Raw genomic sequence first — 21,693 nt, forward strand, 5'->3', positions numbered from 1 at the left:
GCATTAAGAGATTCAGAAACATTTCTACTATGTAAAGCAATATATTCCATGTACGTACCACATAATTCATTAATATTTCTCTTTTAGAATATGAAAAAGCAGCCTATTTGAATTTGACATCTTCCAAAATATAACAAAGGCTTAACTAAAATTTAGTATCTATTTCCTTTTTAAAATATTAGAATAATTGGAATAACCTTCCTTCCAAACTGATATCTTATAAAGACTTCTAAATATCCAGAAATCTTTATTTGAGGTCAGTTAGACTTAACCAAAGCCTTTACCTTTCATTACAAAGTCTGCATTCCTCATATTTTTGGACCATCACAGCTACCTTACAGATGTAGGAGTTAGAGAAGTATTTGATCTTAAGAGAATAAAATTACAATTTTACCTTGTCAAAAACCTCTACAGTTATCAGGCTTAAATGCTTACTTCAGCTTTGCATCATGCAAATCAGTTTTATCTTGGGTTTAGAAAGACACCAGTTCATTACTTTTAATCTGTAATCAAGACGCAAATTTGTTACTTTTAATCTGTAATCAAGCACTAACAGAAGAAATCAAATCTGAGGGAAACCTTCATCTTCCCTGTCCTATGAAGCTGTTTACCTCACTCTGATACTAATTATATCATCTACTCTTCTCCCACAGCATTTATACGGAAGGCATACTGGGCAGCTGATGTTCGTCAAGGACACGCTTTTCTGCTCAGGAGAAGCATTTTTGCAAAATAGATAAACCACACTGATTTGTAATACTTACTTCTTTACAGGCAACAACTCATCTGGCCTTTTGATGGTACTCTCTGCTTTTGTATCAGTGTTATAAAACCTTTGCACATCTCTTCCAGTTCGCAGTGGTGGGCCTAACTTGTCCATCTTACTATTAAAATATATAAAGGGGTGCTCATAAGGACAGTGCCATATTGCTATTCAAGTTACGCAAAAAAAAAATTTAAATACGCACAATTCAATACTTGTATTACCAAAGAATTCCCATTGACTTTAAAACAAAAAAAAGTAAAACAAAAAAAATTTAATTATCCAGCAAACAAAAGGGTTTCTTCTTGCTTTGATGAAGAATGGATTCCATAGACATTGGATTAAGTTTCCAAAACATTTTTTAAAATTCTTTTTCAAACAAAACACTAATGCCAGTTATCCTCAAAGTCTGCACAATATATTCACATTTGGTTTCTTTTAAGAACAGCTTTCATACAACACATCTAGAAAAGGGGGCTCATAATTACAAGTCATAATAAATTTAAACATTAGAAATGTTTAACAGATATACATGTGCAACTATGTAATTAGAAAGATGAAAAATTTTTCCTTTTTTTTTTTTTTTTTTTAATTTGTGAAGGTAGAACAGAGGACAGCCTAAAAGAAAAACAGCTTTGTTTTAATAACAAAAACCCCATTCAAAATAGATAGTACTACATACACAGCCAATACTTTAATAGTTTTTTTTTAGTATTATGGATAACATATCCAAACCAAAAAGAATAAACCAAAAATCACATTTAAAAAACATTTTTCAAAATACAACCAACAAAATAACAAAAAAAATCCACATATCATCATAAGGAAAACTGTAGCTTTTCAGAAATCACAACTTAGATTAGAAAATCAGATCTTCAAGTTAAGGTCTGCATTTTTATCATCTTCTCATCATAAAGGAAAACCTACAAATAGCCTCCCAAACAGATGTTCTAGTTCAAACTAAGTAACTCCTGGTTTGACCCAATATATACTCTTTACATACTCCCAAGAAACTGAGAAGCAAGACTGAGGTCTTTGACACTGTAAGACAAATACTCCAACCCAACAGGGTTTTCTTAGTTATTTGTCAACTTTAACAAAGTATCAGCATAATCTATAAACTCCAGGCACAAACCAAGTAGAACACCAAACAAATATCCTAGAAGTTGTCATAATACTGTCAAAACAAAGCACTACAGTATTCTTTCACACCTTAACAAAACCAAAAACCCAAAGCTGACAGCCCTTCTACGTTCTGATGAAAAAAAAAATGATCACAAGAATCTTTTGAAATACATCAGTCTTTAAGACAGCTACTTACATATCTTGATTTCACTGAACAAAGCCCTGTAAGTTACAGTCTTCATAAAAGGAACAAACTGTTTTAAAAAGATAATTTTTTAAAGGTTACAAATGCTTTGTGGCAAACATATAAGTGGAATTTAAAATTTACTGTTATTGATTTGATGTGCTGTTCATATTGTATTTCAGCTGTAAGACAGTAGTGGATGTGTCACCAGCAGACATGATTCCCAGGAGGGTAACATTAACATTAAAGTGTATGTTTTATCCCCAAAATAAAACATAAATTAAAAATTAATTTCTAAGAGTTAATTTGCAATATTAAAACATATAATATAATTTCCAAATCTCATAAAAAAAAACCAAACATAACTGTTCACAAATGAAATGTGTACAGACAATCTGTACAGTCAAAAGATCCCTCTCTGGCCACAAACAGTGGTGTCAGGTTGTGATGGGCAAAACGGTTTGCATGTGGGTGTGGAGTTCACCTGCTTCACACCTGTTCACCTGTGTGGAGTTCACCTGCTTACCCTTAGATTAGGAAGAATCTACCCAATTTTTTTCTCCTGAACATCTGATTACTGACAGCTTACTACAACTGCCACATACCTCAAGAAATATAAGACACCTCTAACCTGTATACTCTAATAAAATACATATCAAACTTGGGTTTAAAACATGATATCAAAATTATAAGTCTAATGACAGATAACTCACACAGAATTAATTTTCCTTTTCTCAGTTTTTCAGTATCAGAAAGATAAAAACCTATTTTCACCCAAATGAATGAAAATTTTCCTACTGACTACAATACTCACATGCTACTCCTCACTTGCTTCTGTATGACCCAGAAATTATGCCCTTATGCAACACTTTCATTCATACTGGAAGGAGTGTCTGTGTCCTTACTCTGTCCAGGCAGAAAAAGAAAACTCACAGCAGAACTCAGCAGACACATCCCGATCTACACGTACAAAGCAAGCCTCACTGGCACTAACACACCTTAATAATGCTGATGGATACTGTGCTATGTTTTCTCAGTAGTCTTCTACTTGGGGGAGCAGAACAGGAGAATTCAGATTTTGCACAATAAAAGTAACTTACAATAACTGAGGTAATAAAAGAGGGTTCCACTTCTGCCCACGCAAAGTAAAAGTGTGCGCTGCTGCGCTGCGGCACACGAGGCTCACGGGCGATCATTCCCGAGCTCGCTCCCTGCACGGGACTCCCCCGGCGCGGCCCGGCCCCAGCCCCGGCCCGCGCTGCGCCAGCGCCACCTGCCGGGCGCGGGCAGCACTGCGCGCTCAGCACAGCGTCCCCCTCCCGTCCCTGCACGAACGGCGACCACGGCTCCACAGAAGGCAGTGGTGTCCCAACACTTGGTACACAGAATTCATCCTTGATATTGCACAACAGAACTGTAATTCTACTATTAAGTCTCTCTCTTATTACGCCTCTGGAAAATCCAGAATTACAACAATCTAGGCAAAGATGGAAGGTTACATGCTGAAGTAATACCTAAAAAAAATACAGAAGTTACAGCTTCCCTGAATGCAAACTGCAGGAACTTGTCTCTTACAGGAAAACCTGGAATTTAACCTAGTAAAAATAATGTGTGTAGGCTCTTTAATATTTTTCAAGGAGAAAAGAAAAACTAATTGCTTAACATTCCATTTAAAAGATTGCTTTAAAATTCCCGCACACAACACTGCTCAGCAAATTGTTTCACTAACAATTCAGAAGAGCATAACATCTTATCTTCCAGCATAAGCTCTGTCTGACTTCAGTGTAACAGAATCCCAGATCTCACACTAAGGCTTCATTCTACATTTAAATCATAAATGTAGTAAAAGAAGTAAATCTTGTTTAAACCCACTGAAGGGTAATGTTCAAAAGTTCTTCTATTTTAGAAAGTAATTCTAGCCACATATATCTATAGCCTAAATTATAAGATGTTTTAATGTTTAAAATCTGTCACTGCCGTATTAATTATTTTCACTGTCATGTAGGACATTGACTGTGAGTGAATCAGTCCCTGCTTTGGTATAATTTTTTAGGTATTTCAACAGAACCCAATGTATTTCCCCCTCATGCCCCAGTACTAAGGCAGAAGTTGAGATGATTAAGGTCAAAATTGTCACCAGTGACTAATCTGACAAACCTAACTTTTCTATGATATTACTGGCTCCTACACCTCTTTGCTTTAAGATAATTTCTGACAAATTTGTCCCCAGAAGTGAATACAATGAAGCTAAAAAAAATAAATGCCAGGTCACAGATACAATGAGGAATGAGGCACATGTAACAGCCACCTGTGGAAGATTAGTTAGTATGAGCAGCAAATACCATAAGGGCAAACTGGAAAACAGAAGACAACAAGATTTTTAGAGCAATGAGAAGGAATGCAGGCAGAAACACACTCATCGCACCCATACTCCTAAAAGCTGGAAATTGTGTAGGCAATTGGGGTTATAAGCCAAGCTAACATTTACTGTCTTTCAGCAGATTTGAGAGCTGTGCCAGCCAGAAGCCATCTATTTGTGCTTAGCAGAATGCATAAACAGAGAGAACCTGGGCAAACATCTCCCCAGCTGCTATTTGGCTGCATCATGTCACAGTTCTTTCTCCAAGCAACAGAGGAGAAAATGGAAGACTCCCAAAAACAAAGTCCAGTAAGCAACTGTGGAAAATTGCCATACTTATTATGTCAAGATACAGAGATGCTGTGAGTTTGTGGAGAATTCATGAGGCTGTTTGAGGAAAAAATGTGAGCTAAGCCACTTGCTTATCTTGCACTAGGCTGGAGCAAGGCTTAACAAGTGAATGATGCCTGGGGTGAGGCAGAGGTCTCACAGCCCAATGGCGTCTCAGTGAAGCACAGGAGTGCACCCAGACCTTGGTATCAGCCTCACTCCACCTCGTTCATGCACAACCAGCCTCTGTTACAAATCTGGTCCTTTGGGAAGATAATGATGTGAGGTGGTAACATGCTGACAGGAGTAATGTCACATGGCCTCCACTGCTCCCTCACCTGGGTGGAGGATGATACTGAATTATTAGGGATCTGTGCTGCCTTTGTTACAACCAATACAGCCAGAAGTATCCAAAGATAACACGTTGAAAAATGCACCAAACAATATGAAAATGAGAAAAAAGCTGCTTCTCCACCAACTAGGACCACAGCAACTGGTAACCAAATATATTTGACAGTAGTCATACCTCCACTTTTCCAAAAAGTCTAAAATTGGTATTTGAAATCCTCCATTTTCAGAGTATAAGAACATGACCTTACTTCATACAAAACCGCCTTGCTCCTCCTCTCCCGTCCCCAAAGCAGGGATGACTCTCTGGTAAGATTTGTGCCTCTGGCTGCATCAAGAGTATAGCTGGGAACAGTTATACAACATTTTGTAGATCTACTGCATTTATCACCAGCAATCTAATGAGTTAATGATCTGCTGGTACAGTAAACGACCTTATTCGTGAATCTGGAATTGTAAAAGTTCTTATTGAACATAACCAGCTATAGTGCCTAACTGGTTATAATCAGAAATTAAGCCAAGCTGCACTCAGCCCCTCTGATCTCTGAGGAATAGCTGGAACACAAGGTATTTCTTTTCTACCAAATTTCATATGCTTATTGCAACAGCAACTGACTGGTAAAATTACATAGAACTTCCTAGTTAACAAGTGAAGACCAAAATTTCTGCATCCTCACTGACAAATACAGACTTCAATAGGAACTTTCAACAGGAAAAAACCTTTCCCAGACAGTTAAGTTACACTACTGGACTCAGAAACAAGCCTTCAATTAAATCAGCTGACTTCTTTTACTGTGGTTTGCAGACCTGCTTGTTTGCCACTCATCATTAGGTGTTAATTCAACTTCTAAGAATGGAGAAATAAAGAAAGTTAGTGAATAAAGGGCTGAGATTTTCTGACAGTTACAGCACAGATACCTACAAATGGTAGTGAAGCTGACCAAAGACTAGTGAGACACCAGGAGAGGCAGGAAATTAAAAAAAAACAAAAAAAAAAAACCCAAAAAATACCATCTGTCAACCTCACAGACTCTGCACGTGACCTATGTCTGAAACAGTTATCATGAGTAGAGAGAGCAAGGAGGGGCAGAATTGAATCCTGATGCTACAGGACATTAGAAGGGAAGCATGACAGAGCTGTAATTCATATTCATGCATAAACTGTAACATTTCGTGCATAAACTGTAAAATTTAAGAGTGATAAACTAAAAATCTCTAGTTTTCTGTAACTGCTGTTCAACCAAATGAGTTTTCAGGATGTTATTTTTCTTCCTCATGAACTTAAGACATTGGGTCTTTTCACATTATACAGACTTCATCAATTGGATACTCATTTTTATAGGAATAAATCTTCTTCAATCACCAATGTTATAATTGCAATCACTTCCTTTTATGTTTTCTGCTCTCAGTGCTCCTTGGTACTTCTCAAACTTCTGTAGAATTGCACTATTTTTCTTCAATCTCCTCCACAGATTTCTCTATGAGATTCTGTGAAATGTCTACCCCTCCAGCAAAACATGAGTCACAGCCTTGTCCACATCAGCACTTACACTGAACGCTAACAATCTTCATGCAGCACTCCTTGCTGTTGTAAGTGCACTGGCTTTGTCTTATTTGTGCTCATTCATTTGTTGCCTCTTAGGAAAGGGAAGAGAGAAAGCCTCCATCCTTTTGTACTAAGAGAGAAGATCCTGTCACAATTGCCTTGTAGTCTATGGCAGAAGCCTCTTTCTTCTACTTCCACACAGTGCAGGAAATTATGCCTTATGTTTTCTGCTTTCTTAAGACCCTTCTTTTATCAAGAAAAAATTCATCACTTCAACCCCTTCTACCTATTCTGTAATTTTTAATATATTTTATTTTTATCTCTTGATCTCCTTTGTTGTTAAATCAATGTGATAAAACCTTTGCCTTCTCCAATGTTCCTTAAACATTAGCTATATTTACAGATAAAGGATAAATGTAAAACACTGTACTTTTGAAGCTCATAGGAAAAAAATAAAAAGCAAGTGAAACAAACCACAGAGACTTCTAGAACAAGAACAACAAAAACATGAAATAAAGCACAAATGACAACATTAGATGGAACTCACCCAGCTTGTGGGTTCACCATTCCCAGTGAGTTTTTATGAGCTGGTGATAAAGTCTGAATTTTGCTCCCACTGGATGAAGACAGTGCTTTACTTGAAGAGACACCTTGCAGTTGAAAAGCAAGCATGAAAATACAAGAAAATTTAAGATTTTGCTGCTGAAATGATACAATTTATTAAAAAACATTTTAATTGCAAAATTCAAAACAAAAGTTTTAGAAATACAGAGATATGAGTCAATATCAAGATAGTACAAAAAGAAAATGTTTCAAGAAATGTATCAAAAATATATAATCGAGACATAGGATTTTATTCTAAGAAAACATACTATATCTCAAATACTTTGCTCAGAAAAAGAGGGGAAGAAAAGTCAATGTACGAACAGAATATGTTTGATATCTGATGATATCTGAAACCCAAATTAGACTGCTGTTTGCATAATTCTAATTTACATGTCTTGACTATGTATTTTCACCAATTTATGATCACATTCAGCAGACAAATTAGTTACAGAATTAGGCATGAGAGATCAGTACTCAATACAATCATGCATTTACTACACTGAATGATTTTTCATATTCAATTCAGAAAAAAAGAAATTTGACCTGATACATAAACCAGAATCCTAAATGCTCAAGAGTCTTTTTAGATAGATGGCAATCAGTGCCCCTTCCAAATTTATTTTAAATGATATTTCACAAATCACTATATCAAATAAACATTTTTTCCCTGCATAGTTTGAGAACTATTATTCAGAAAGGACATGGAACAATTCATAACATTCATTTCATACCTACAACAGTTTTGCTAACACCACTTGGCTGTGGTAAGCGTGATGATGGTGATGGTGTTGATCCTACAGAAGGCATCTTCTTAACTGGAGCAGGTTTGTACTGTAACAAAATACAACCTAGAAATTTAAGCAATTAAATCAAGCTATCTATATAACACAACAGGTATTTCTTTCAGGTACTGTGGGAGAACAGGTGATGATTTCCTACTAAGTAACCTGTTTCTGGTATGGGAACATGCAAATAGTTTCTGATAGTCTGTTTTCTAATACTTAGAGATTATACTAGCAGGAAACATTCTCTAACTTAGTGGCTTTGTTGTTCAACTGTATGTCATTCTGCATTTTTTTTCTTTTCTACAGCTTTTATTAACTTTTTCTGTAGCTGGAATTAAATTAAACTTCAGATAAGAAGTGTCATCTCATTACCAATTAATTTAAAAGAGAATACTCAAAGGTAGAATTATTTTTTTCTTTCAAATCCAAATCTTACTTTCGCCCATGTGGTCTGGACCAGTCCCTGCACTGATTCAAAATACTGTGTAATACACCTGAATCCCTCTAAAGCCTCTAATTAGCCACAGTACTGCTGTCAGTTGCCCTGTAGTCAGGTACCTTTGTTTGCCCCTTAAGCAAGTCTTCAATTGGATTTAGAAACTAGCATAACAGAAATTCAACTTCCTTTACAAAAACTGCATCTCTATTTCCTCCTGCTATCTTTACCTGTCATTTGCACATTTCTCAATTACATTTATGACTGGTTTTCATTTTGCAACTGCTGCCATCCGACTTATGGATCTCTGCAGTTTAAGAAAGCAAAAGCCTTGTCCATGCTTAGTGTTTAATTTCAGTGAGTGCAAATAATAAAATAACAGAATAAAATAGTTAATTCTTTTTAAAAGCAACACACTATTTAACAAGCTTGATTTGATGTTGAATGCAAGTTACAAGTTAAGAAAAGTGTTACAGCTCACCTGTGTTCGAGTAGGAAGCTTCCCTTTGGTATCAGCTGCCAATTTCCCCTTATTGGTAATACGTGCAGCTTGCTCCTTACAGAAATTGATGTGCCTGTCAGCTGCATTTTCATTAAATCTCCTCTGACAGTATGGACACTGAATGTAATCTTTAAAAACATAAACATTTAACATTAATTATCTGTTTTAAAAATGGAAGTGTTTTAAAGACCAGCCTCTCCTCCAGGGGAAATTATGGCTTTTTGAATCTGAAAATGAAATACAGATTGCTAGCTAAAAGCATATTCTCATTTGATGGTAAGAGTAGCTGAGGATTAAAAATAACCTAAGCAAAATCAGAAACACTTTAAGAGATGCTATTCTGCAGAGACGGTAGCCAAAGAGGTACAAGGACATGGCAAAGAGGTCAGCTGGAAGGACATAGAAAAGAAGCTACACAAACAAAATCAATTTTTTTAAAATCACAAATAGTTCAGTTTGTTCAAGACATGGGAATATATTAAAACCTTTCCCACACAAGCAGCAAAAGACAACATATCTGTTTCCTCTGACAAATTTGAAAGAACTGAGAAATGCTATCTGCAACACTGGAAGTGATCAGTATAAAAAGTCAGAAATTTAACAAATAAAAATAATCACAAGAAAATCAGCCAAAATTAGGAGCTATCTCTAGAGACCTACAAAAGAAAGTAACTGGTGGTGATGTTACTTTTGCAAAATTTATTTAGTTACATTGCAAACAGTATTATATACAGGAAATATTACTCTCATGGAAAAAACAGAAAGGGCTACATAAATGCTTAAAATATTAAAAGATATATCATCTGTATGCTGGAAATACACACCTTAAAATACAGTGCCCTTGCAAAATGATATTTTTGGACTACAATTTCAGACAACTGGGTATTTCAGTGTCCAGAGATATTAATGCTGTATGTCCGAGATTAGAGCATTCAAAACCACGTAAGCATCAACTTAAAAAAAACATGACACCATCAAAGAAGGTTAAATTAGTGGGTTTCTAGGTCATTTTACAAATGTATTGAAGAAAATGAGATGAAATTCAACAGTCACTGCCTCCAAAATTACAATTAGATACTATCAAATCTAAAATAAGTTTTGGATTACATGTTACTAGTCCAAATGCAGTAGATCTGGCTTAAATACTCGTCCATTTAAATATTTATAAACAGTTTTGAGTAAGTTAAATGATGTAATGACCACCAAACCATGAACTGTGACCCAGGAAGTGTGAGCTAAGGACAAAGGAAGAGCACAGAGAAGTGACAGCATGGGAATCTCATGGGGTAACAACAATTTTTTATTTATTTACATAGGGTCTGCTACTGTCAGAACACTCAAACATAAACTACACATTACGAGACAAAAAATCAGAAATAGAACTGTAATAGCTATGTAGTCAAACCAAAATTATTCCAAAGAAACTAAAAAAAAAAAAGAAAAAAAGGCAGCTGTGAAAGCCCCTAGATAACATGCCATTTCTGGCTAGTGCAGAGCTCAGTTCCCACAGAAAAGTTTCAAAGCCCACAAATGTATCAGACTAGAGAGGATGAATGTATACTCTTAAGAATCAGGAATTGTATCTTCATCCTTTGGTAAAACACACAGTGCCAGTCAGATACTTGGTTATCTGAAAGTACTGCTCATAATGTCCAGGAGAACCCCTAGGATTCAATGTAAGCTTTAGAAAACAAAAATTAATCAAAATAAGAGGGCAGTACACATATGCAGTCAAGCTCAGAGTGACTTAAGGTCCTTCTTAACCTGAGGCTATTCTGCACTTCCTCAGAAGAAGTGGGAGAGGAGATGAAAAGAAGAAGCAATATTGGTTATTTGCTAGCTCAGAGCAGTTAAGTAGAAAATATGAATATGAGACTCTTTCCATTAAAAGGAAAAAGACTCGCTGCTTGTTAGAAACAAGAGTGTCCAAGACAGAGCTGAGTAGGAGAGGATGGATACACTCATGGTACGCTCACAGTCTTCCCACTCTTCTACATAAATAGAAAAGGAGCATCAGTAGCTACTCCTCCTGTATTTGTAAGAATAATACGCACTGATGATTTTGTGTATGGTCTCTTCATTCCTGGTTTCCTCTTCCTCAGTCTTACCCACTGCAGTAAGATGAAGCCAGGAGACTAAAACCAACTACAACTAGATATAGATATGCTATATAGATTATTAATGATTCTTTCCATGATCAAGCCTTGTGATTCTCATCCATAGCATTTGCTATTGGCTTTAAGATGGCTTTACTTTTTAAAATTAGCTTTTAAAATATGGCTTTTCAAGATTGTGAGTACAGAATGCTGAATAATACAGCCTCTTAGTATGAATGCATCATTACAATCCTAATACTGGATTAACACATCTCCTGCAAAGAAACAGGGTAGGGAACACTTCACATCCTCACTTGACCACAGACGAGCAGAAGCAAACACATGTTTTTACCCAATCTTTCTGAAAATAGCCATTCAGCTAATCAAATGGTTTAGCTCTTAGGACAAGAGGAAGAAATATATTCTTCAACCTATTATCATATCCCAGAAGTTAAATAAAAAGTGTATTTCCTTCTCATTCACATCAGACTGCTTGAACACTTTACCCAGTCTCAGTTCGAAGATACCCAAGGACTGTCCTGCCCTTGCTAATACGAACTCCACACACGTCACATGCCCAAAACACACGAGGCATTAAGGCATACACTGCATACACGAAACCAAATGTGAATTCAGCAAGAAATGGGAGAGATTATATTTGAAGAACAGAAAAGTGCATTCCCACAACGTCAATACGTTGTGGGTGTCAGCTAATCAAAAAGGCAGCAGTGCTGCTATTGTGAGCTTAAATAAGGTATTGAAACAGTTTGTCCAGCCTATGGTTTACAAGACAGTAGCAAGCTGCAAATTTGCCCCAGCTCTCTTTCCGCACATTAAAAACAAAGTCATGGGCTTTGAAAGCTACACAGGATGTGAGCCAGAGACCCAAAGTTGCAATCCAGCATCTGCACTGGGATAGTAAGTCATCTTCAAGAACTTATGAATGTTTTATTCCAACAACTTCCTTTTCAATTCAAATTTCTTCACATTAACTTAAAGAAAAATCTCTAAGGAACTTGACTATTTTACATACCAGGATCATATGATGGTGGAGGTGGTGGAGGGAGTTTTCCACCATCTTTAAGATTAAGTCCTTTGGCTGCTCGAATAGTTGCTATAAATTCCTCATGCTTTCGTCTCCAGTTAGAAGGTTTTTTGGGTGGTTCTGGCTAAGAGGTAAAAAAAGAAAGCTCTGTATATTTGAAGTTTATACTTGAAGCTCAGTATCCACCTTGTTTTAGTACATAACATCACAGTTAAGATTTCTTCCAAATCTTATTTGATCTAATTAACATAAACTGCCAGCAGAAATAAGACTAATTAAAATGCATATACAGTATGCCTAAAATGCTCATATTCAGAGTAAATTATAATATACCCGTGGCTTAAGAGGTTTTACTGTGGGAATGTCAGTTCCTTCTGCTCTCTGTCGGCTGGAATCAAATGTCTTCCTTTTCTTGGCAGAAGTTTTTTGGCAAATGGGCCCATGCTTTTTCTGTAAGCAGAAGCAAAATAAAAAGACAATACAGAACTTAGTTTTGAAAACAGAACTCACTAACACATTATTTCCCTCTTTCTTGATAAAAAAAATTAGCAAAAAAATCTCCAATTCTTGATGAAAAAGCTCAGACTGCTTTCACTCAAACATTTATGCCAGCCACTACCTTTAAAACAGAACTACAGGAATTCACGGATGTATATACAGAGTCACAAAAACACGGGTGATCAAATGAAGAAAAAAAGTAGAAGGCATCTACATTTGCTCCTTGCATGTAAAAAAACTGAGGATAGGTAGGCAGCTTTTGCACTGAGTGGCAAAACAAATCATATGTGTCTGAAATTCATATTCACATTTAAATACAGACCGATTTCTATTAACAGTGAAGAAGAGAATTTTGGAAATGGCAAACAAAACACTTCATTTACTAGCTGAGACTTAAAACTACAGAAGACAAGGATTGCTTCTGTAACCCTAGAAAAGTTGCTTTTAGAGGCTTGTATTTCAGAAAATGATAGGATCTTAAAAGAAAATTAAACTCCTTCTAAGGAGCTTCAAGCCTGAGACAACTGGAATCAGTAATTACTTGGGGGGGGGAGTAAAACCAAAACCCCTACCAAAACAAAGCACCTAGATCTATTTTATTTAGCTATAGTAAGCACTGCTTAACTTTCATATCATCTTATCAAATCTAAAAGCCAACAGTGCTCACACCACTTACCAGCGCTGCTGGAAAGAAAGTTCTTCCACAAATCTTACATGGCAACAGATCTCCAGTTTGCACTGTAACCTCACCTTAAAAAAACCAACATACTTCTTTAAGAAAATTTGATTAAATTAATAACAAACATTATTTCAAAAATGCTAACCTCATATACACTTAGACATAATAACAAGTGTTACTGTAAAAGTATACATCCTTTGACTTGCACAGAGGCTATGCAGATGAGAAAGGCAAAAAATATACCGAAGTCCTCAGGTACTTTTAGAAGCTGTCAGGCCCAGCAACATGTCACCAGCAATTCTGTTTATTTATAATACATAACTCCACTCCCTTAAAAGGATGCATATCAATAAGGAAATAAAAAATCCCTTTTAAGTCCCAATGACAGCTCAAACACACACCAAGAATAAAGCTACTTAGTGGGTATTTTCTGTGTCTTTGGAAAACATCAAATTTAGTACCAAATAAAGAAAAGACACGGTCCATCATTTATTTTGCTCTACTAAGTTAAACTATTCAACTTTCTCTTGTAAAGAAAACAGTCTTGATGCTATTTTTACTACATATTTTATTCAGATTTTTACTGATGGGTTACAGAAGTATTTCTGATGTTGCTAATCAAGCATTGGTAACAAAAACGTAAATAGCATATTTGACATACAGCAGATCAACAGAACCAGACAAAAGACCAACAAGTCAAAGTATCAAGGCCTATGCAAGCAAATATATTTATATAGCAAGCATTATGCAACAGAGTCATGGCAGAGACGAAAAACTGCAATGTTTCCCAATAAAAAGCATCTATTATATCTAGTAATATACCAGAGGAATACAGGGATATTTTTATATAACGAATACATCAAGAAAGAAACAGTAAATTTGGATTATGTTTGAGACATACTAGTAGCTTTCTCTGTACTCAATCTATTGCAGACAATACAACTGCCTCTATTTACACCACATTAAAGTAAAAAACACTTCGAATTGACTTGTATTTTAGATGAACCAGCATCTTAAATGAACAAAGATATCAACATAGCAATGGTCAATGATTTGATCAGCTTTTGTTCCCAGCTTCCCAGTGGAAAACTGCTTTCCATCTAAACATAAACACTTGCTGACTAAAGGGTATGACCAGTCCTAAAAAAATTAATAATTTAATTAAATGTTTCACAGCAAAGAAACAGATTCAGGCAACCATGGTTCCCACTGAAAATCTTTTTTGCCCAAATGCAAAGATTAAAACTGAGTGAAATCTGTATTACCAATAAACAATTATTGTCTATTTCTGATCTTTTCAATTACTTAAAGCAAGTTCACCCCCAATAATTAACTGCATGCAATGTATTAGTTGTATCAACATACTATGGAGCACAATGCATTTTAAGAATCATAACTCACATGCAAAGAGCAGTTTAAAACATTTAGTTCATACTTTTAATTAATTTACCTTTTCCATGTAGATATGAATATGCCTCTCCTTACCACAGCACAGCAGGATTGCACTGACAGTAACCAAGTTTTACAAATGGAAGTAATAATCAAGTTTCCTTTTGTGCCATCTAAATATCTGTGCATTTAGATGCACACAAGTACGAGAAGAAGGAAAAAATGCAAAACATGCAGATGAATATTGATTTTCTTCTATTCTTGCATCTGAATTATACTTGAATGCAATAAAGATTTACTAGGAACTTGTTTTTTAACTGTATTTTTTCAAACTCTTTTTAAAAAAAATCATGTCCAATTTTTTTTCTGTAGATCTGTTTTCTTAAATCCACCAGCCTGAGCACATGAACACTGGTACAAAGCTTAGATGGCTGGGAACTTGCCCTCACCACTGATCTGAGGGGTAAGCAGCAATGGTTTTAACTTTTTCTCAATTAGTCCACTCAAAAATACAAAATATGCACAAATTTGTTTATTTCATTACTTCATTCTTCAGAGTCCCTAGCACTCTTAATAATGATAACCTACTTCACTGCAAACTCACTTCTACTTAAGAGTTCAACTTCTTTTTATGACATCATTCTTATACAACCCTCAGCTTTGCAGAAACAAGTGAGAGAGGCATTTCCCAAACATACCAAGTAACACTGTTCATGTCTTCAATAAATTAGCTGAAATAAATCAGAATTAGTGATTTTGACATAAGGTATACGGTATATGATTAAGAATTTGGCTGAGAAAAGAATTCTTTCAAATACCTTCCTTAGTAAAAGAAATGACATGTCCCAGTTTTCTTCTGTGTTCTAGAATTTGAGCTGGTGTTTAAATTCCACACGAAAAGAAGCGGACTCGATAGCCAGAGCAGTATTTACATATGACATACCAAAGCACAAGGAATGCCAATTACCATTTAGAGCAGCTGCAGTTACAGACTTGGATTTCCTTACAGCATTCCCACCCTCCCCTGTTGCTGGCAGGTAATCACATCTGCCTAGAGCTATTTCTACTGCCAACACCTCCTGTGTAACACAAATCACAGACTCAAAGCACATAAGGAAGTTATTTTTAAAAAATGGAAGTTCCTGAAGTTTTGTTGAAAATGGGAAGCCAAGAGTCCTTTCACAGAATCACAGAATAATGAGGTTGGAAGAGACCTCTAAGATCATCAAGTCCAACCTTTATGAAGGAGCACACTCACCCCTTTAGCTTCTTAATTCCTCTGTGATTTTCCTCGCTTTTAGAGAGAAAAAAGCCCCAAAACACAAAACCTTAACATTTCTTTCTAGGAGTCCACGAGTCTTCCCTTACAGAAGGGTTAGAGATGTTATCCACATGAAATCTGATAACTTAAAAGTAAGACATGGGAATCAAATTGTGGAAGTTGCAATTGAGTTAATTTTGGCTTTGTTTTGCATATTTTTTTAAAAAAGACATTAATGTGTGATATCTACTGCAATTTTTTTCCTGAAAAAAAGTTAACCAAAATGGTTTTTAAATCTGGGATGCACTGTGGGGAGGAGGTTAAGGAAAAAAAAAAAAAAAAAAAAAGGAACACTCAAATCAGGAAACAGGAGGATATGCTTGAGAAATTGTTCTGAGAATAGAAATTGGTAGTAAGATAGTGTCATGGCAAATTTCTTCAGTCTGTAAATTTAGCAGCAATGCAGGACTTTAAAAAATCATTTCGGTTATACAGCAGCTACACTTCTTTACCTTTTTACCAAATTTAATACTGCTAATCACCAGCAGTTTAGATGTCTGTATTAAACATGAATGGATAGAATTAACTTGGAGAAGGACTGAAATAATTATTACTGTTTATCTAATCAAAACATATCCAGAGAAAAGATAAATATTATCAAAACTGTTATGTGAATACCACAGAATATGAGATAAGCTCAGAAGATACTGAGCTTTACATCCTGTTCTACTGCTTTCTTGAGACCAGGTCTCAGACAAAAACACAGTGTACAACCTAACATGATTCTAGGTATCTGACTTAACCAGACTGGAAGCTTATTAGCAGGACTAAAATAATCTTATTGTTCATGTCTGTAAACAACCCCTGTCAGAGTTCCTCCTCCTCCAGCTCTACTTCCAAATCACTGGGTTTGTACCTACACAAGTTACTGTACACATCCCTTCTGAGTATGGTTACAGTCTAGTTGCCTATACTTTGTGATCTTGAAGAGTTTAGCTGCAAAGTCTGCGTGGACCACTAAGACTGACACTACAGCTATACAGTCTCCAGATGTATCATGGTGCTTTCAGTATTATAGATTAGACTTCCTTGAAACCTAGATTTCAAGAGAACAACTTCTTTCTCTTCTCTCATATTCAAATAGCACAATTGATTTACAGCAGAAAGGGCAAGCTGCCAGTTCTATTTATCTTTCTCAGTAGAATGTGTGGACCCATCAATACATACAAGTTTGATCTGACACAGTCACAGCCATAGCTGTCACAGTCACTTTTTCTTGCTGTCATGTTTACAGATAAAGCAGTTGTGTAAATAGACTTCACACCTAGAGGGAGCAGAAGCCTCCAGTATTGCTGAATAACTGAAGTTTTGTTACACTTTTCTCTTTTGGAGAGCTTTATATACCCAAGAATGTGTGTGTACTTAGATACAAATGGCAGAAACAAGACTACGCTTTATAACAGTATTTCATCAGGCTGTAAAATCTGACTGCCCTTCAAAACCTTTTATTTAACAACAGCAGTGACAGTACTAAACTATTTAGGGCCACAGAATTGTGATAATCAGAATCATCAAGCCTCTCTGAATTCAAACGTGCGGAAACAGCCTGGTACAATTCCCTGCCTTGGGACTAGGTACCTATTTGAAGCCAGCAAGTAATCTGCAAGTGTTGAAAGTCATCACTTGAAGAGCACTTGCCAAATTCTTCTACAAAACTGTATTTATTGCTTTTAGCATAACTCCATTCTCATCTCCAAAAGCAAGGTATTTGTCACTTAAGAGTTCCACATATTTATGGTACAATAAAAAAATGCTGTTCATTCCTCACATTAGTTAGAATCTGTATCATCAAGCCACAGCATCTGGTTCTTTGAGGACTGCCCAGTCTCTAACATATGTCCAATAATCAATAATGACTGGGTTATACTTCTTTTAATCAACACACTAACTAACCATAGCCTAACCAATGGTAAATACTGCAAGCAAGAGCCACCTAAAAATTATACCAGCAGTGACACAGATAGGGAACTTCACAGAATCACAAATGGTTTGGGTTAGAAGGGGACCTTGAAGATCATCTAGTTCCAACCTCCCTCCTGTTGGTAGGAACACCTTCAACTAGACCAGGTCTTGCACAGACACTTGAACATTCCTTTAAATTAGAGCATTAATTTTTTATATTTAAAGCATTCATTTTTAAAAGCAGTTTTGAAGAGAATTAAATAACATAATGAAAATATGAATGTACCAAAGTAAGAAAAAAGTATTCCAATAACAATCAAAGTTTTGCAAATTTGCATTATTTTGCCAAAAGGAATTTTGAAATGAAAACGCAAGTAAGGCGAATACACCAACTGCAATTCTTATCAACAGGCAGTACTTGCCATACTTCGGTCAAGTCTGCTTGATAAATGATGTCGTGCATGTTTTACCCCACCAAGCACATCCCTTCTCACCTGTGCTATTCTGCAGTTTGCAGGAAAGAGACAAAGGAAGAGGAAATCATAGTAAGCCCTGCCTCTTAGTATTCAACAATTCATATACTTTGACATTTTTAAGCAGCTAAGTTTTGCCAATTGTCTAACAAATAACAAATCAATCTACTTTTATCTATCTACTCCTAATTTTATAGGAAAGCCTCATGAATTCTCCTGTACTCCTGTATTGACACTCTTGTATAAACCTGTCACTTCTGCTTCCAAAAGATAACACTTTGGCACTGTAGCATCCAATCCTTCAAACTAAAAAGACTTTCATAGTACCTCTGCACATTTTTGTATCAGCTTTTCAGTCTGAAAGTGAAAATACATTATATTTCAAAAACCCTGTTATTGCACTGAACATGAATGAGTCTGATGATGGTGAATTTCATTTGCATTTCTTGAAAATAACACATCAAGGTGAGACCCATTGCCTCAAAGTGACAGCCTGGAGGAGGATTCTGTATAGGTTTTTATGGTGACTGAGAAATGAATTCCATGCAGTCAAGAATGATTGTAACAGCAGCACACACAAGTCACATCATGGTGTACTCCCTTTTACTATAACTGCCTGTCCTTCTTTGCTTTCAATGTGAAAACGTGCCAGTCACATTACACATCCTTAAAAATAACCAGCTCTCTCTATGGCTGTTTCTCATGGGACTCTTGCAAGCAGATCCCTAAAGTCACAGACTGCATTCCTGAACTCTGGGCTGAGATCCATTTACCCAGCTCCCTCCTTTCAGGATCCTGAATTCAACCATCCTACAGTCACTGGAGGAAAGGCTGCCCCTGACCTTTACATCTCACACATCTGTACATATGAAGTGCTGCAGGACTGCCTCCCCTTGCCAGCTCCTTGATCACCTGGGTCAGGAGTTTGTCATCAACGCATTCCCCTTACTGATTTGTCCCTCCAGCAGACTGAAGTATCTATCTTCAAAGGTTAAAGTCTCTCAGGAGGACCAAGGCCTGTGAATACATTGATCCTTCCAATTTTGAGGGAGACCTCATATTTTTCCTGATCAAGTGGCTATTAGCAGACAGCCACAACAGCTGTTCCTACACTGATCTGCCTGCTAACCCTGATTCATACTCCCCCAGGTGGTTCTACAGCAAAGCTCCATTGCATTCTCACTGCTCTCCCACATAAAGGGCAACTTCCCCCCCTTGCCGTCCAGCTGGTTCTTCCTGAAGAGCCTGTACTCATCCACCACAGCACTGCAGTCCTGTGAGCTGTCCTACCACCTACACATGATCCCAACTAGATCCCAGCCCTGCAACAGAGAGCAGACCTCCGATTCCTCCCATTTGTTCCCATACTGAGTGCAAATATGCAGGCATTCTAGAGAGTCACTCAGTCATGACAGTCACCCAGAAAAATCTATGAAACCTTCCCCTGCAAAGCCTGCAGAAATGCAACTAAACCAAAGGCAAACAAGCAGCACTATTTGACAGATCTGAATTCCGGATACATCATCTGGCTTTCTATTATCAATCTTTAAGATCAACTAGAAGCACTAGAAAGCGTGTGACCTGCAAAACCTATGTAAATGTTACACAGTTCTGCTTTGACTTCATAAACACACTGTTCTCCTGTATTAGGCTACAGGCACTGTGATCACTGTGAGGGCAGTCAGGCAAAGACTTGCCCTCTTCACACCAGCCTTAAACCAAGACTGTTTTGCCATAGTGATCCCCAAAGCAAATCTGGGCTTATGCGCTCTACAACAAGTGTAATTGGATAGAGCAATCCCTACCTAAGGCTGCTTGCTTATCAGAATCTTAATTGGCAAAAAATGATGTGTTAAAAAAAAAACTGATAATAAACTTAATTTATAATATATTGATTCCTAGTTTGCCCCTCCCACAGGATTTCTTTAGAAAGTAAGCCCACTCCTCAGCTGCTCCAGTCAAGTGCTTACCACACTCCTGAAACCAGGTTTCACTGAAATGCAACACCTGCTCTTGATGACAACCACACCATGTTGTGTGCAGGTAAAATATATTCATCTTTCCACTATATTCAACCAACTGAAGTCAATTAGTAGATCAATCTAGCTTCTGTAATTTAAGTTAAAAATGCAAGAAATCTAAACAAGTCTATAGAAATGGGCATAAAATCTATTACTTCTAAGATACTGAAGAAACTAATCTGAAACATTCAAATTCTTGTCTACACACATTCCTGCCCACTTCCTCTCCTTTAAAGGTGAAACATATTCTGGTAGTGCACTTCTCCGAATTGTATCAGCCTAATCTAGCTTTTGGGACTTTTCCTTAAGTAAGATAACCACTAATTTAAAAAATAGAAACATGATCGCTTTAAAGAGAGTAAATACATTGACTAGTTAAAGAGTGCTAAATGTCAAATTCAGATCATTTAACAGAGGTTCAAGTATGCCCAGTGAAGCATCAGTTCAGTGCAAAGACACACTTATCTTTGTGTTTCAATGGCTACCAGAGAAAAATAACTTATTAAAAATTATTTACATTAATATTAGTTTTGCATTTCAATCTTTAGTAGTTTCCAAGTTGCAGATTTAAGAACAGTGTACAATAAAACAAATTCTTTTTTCTGTTGGACAAAAGATAGACCTATTAAAAAAAATGAAAGCTGAAGTCTGAAGTCAAATGGAGCTAAAGAAAATGGCCACCAAATTACGGAAGCTGTTGCATTGATCCAGTGAGGCAAGACAAAGATCAACTCTAAAAGGAAAAGAACACTCACATTAATATTATTGTTGTTTTAAAACCCAATAATTTTCAACACTATTAAGGAAAAAAGTAAGACTGGGCATTCTGAAATTCTGACAAAGCAAGAATAAGCACTTGCTCTCAAGAGTCACATTACTAACATAAAACCCCAAAGGAGAGATCTTGCATCCTCCACTGTTAGGGGTGGAGCAGGACATCTCAGACATTCCACTGGCCAGGGCAGGGTCCAGGGACAGCTGCTATCACAGCGCAGACCCCAGCTCTCAGCAGAAGATGCTGTACAGAGAGACCTCGAGGACACACCCAGGCTGCTCAGAGCGCAGTCCCTACGAAGATCAGCAAGGGAAAGCTCTGGGTTTGACACCTCAGGCTATTTCCTGACCACAGCCACCAGCCCCTTCCAGCCACTACCAGCCTTCCCTGGCTGCTCGTGGGGCTGGGCAAGCCCTGCCATTAGCTACCACAGAGAGCTGGACTTATGCCCTCGGACACAGCGGCACCTCTGCCCCTTAGGCTGGGATGGGCTGTGAACAAGTGTGGGAA

At 36.8% G+C, this 21,693-nt stretch overlaps 1 protein-coding gene across 1 annotated transcript in view; it reads right to left on the bottom strand.

Moving 5' to 3' along the window:
- ZC2HC1A (zinc finger C2HC-type containing 1A) overlaps positions 1 to 21,693 on the bottom strand; it is a 30,404-nt gene that overhangs the window by 5,460 nt on the left and 3,251 nt on the right. Inside the window, exons 2-7 of the mRNA XM_068186312.1 lie at positions 13,300 to 13,373; positions 12,459 to 12,575; positions 12,114 to 12,249; positions 8,964 to 9,112; positions 7,993 to 8,092; positions 7,203 to 7,305 (exon numbers count right to left, since the gene is read on the bottom strand). Of these exons, the coding sequence (XP_068042413.1) occupies positions 7,203 to 7,305; positions 7,993 to 8,092; positions 8,964 to 9,112; positions 12,114 to 12,249; positions 12,459 to 12,575; positions 13,300 to 13,373 (679 nt within the window). The remainder of the gene's footprint in view (positions 1 to 7,202; positions 7,306 to 7,992; positions 8,093 to 8,963; positions 9,113 to 12,113; positions 12,250 to 12,458; positions 12,576 to 13,299; positions 13,374 to 21,693) is intronic.

Source organism: Anomalospiza imberbis, chromosome 1 (genome assembly GCF_031753505.1).
Source record: "Anomalospiza imberbis isolate Cuckoo-Finch-1a 21T00152 chromosome 1, ASM3175350v1, whole genome shotgun sequence".
Taxonomy (NCBI): Eukaryota; Metazoa; Chordata; class Aves; order Passeriformes; family Viduidae; genus Anomalospiza; species Anomalospiza imberbis.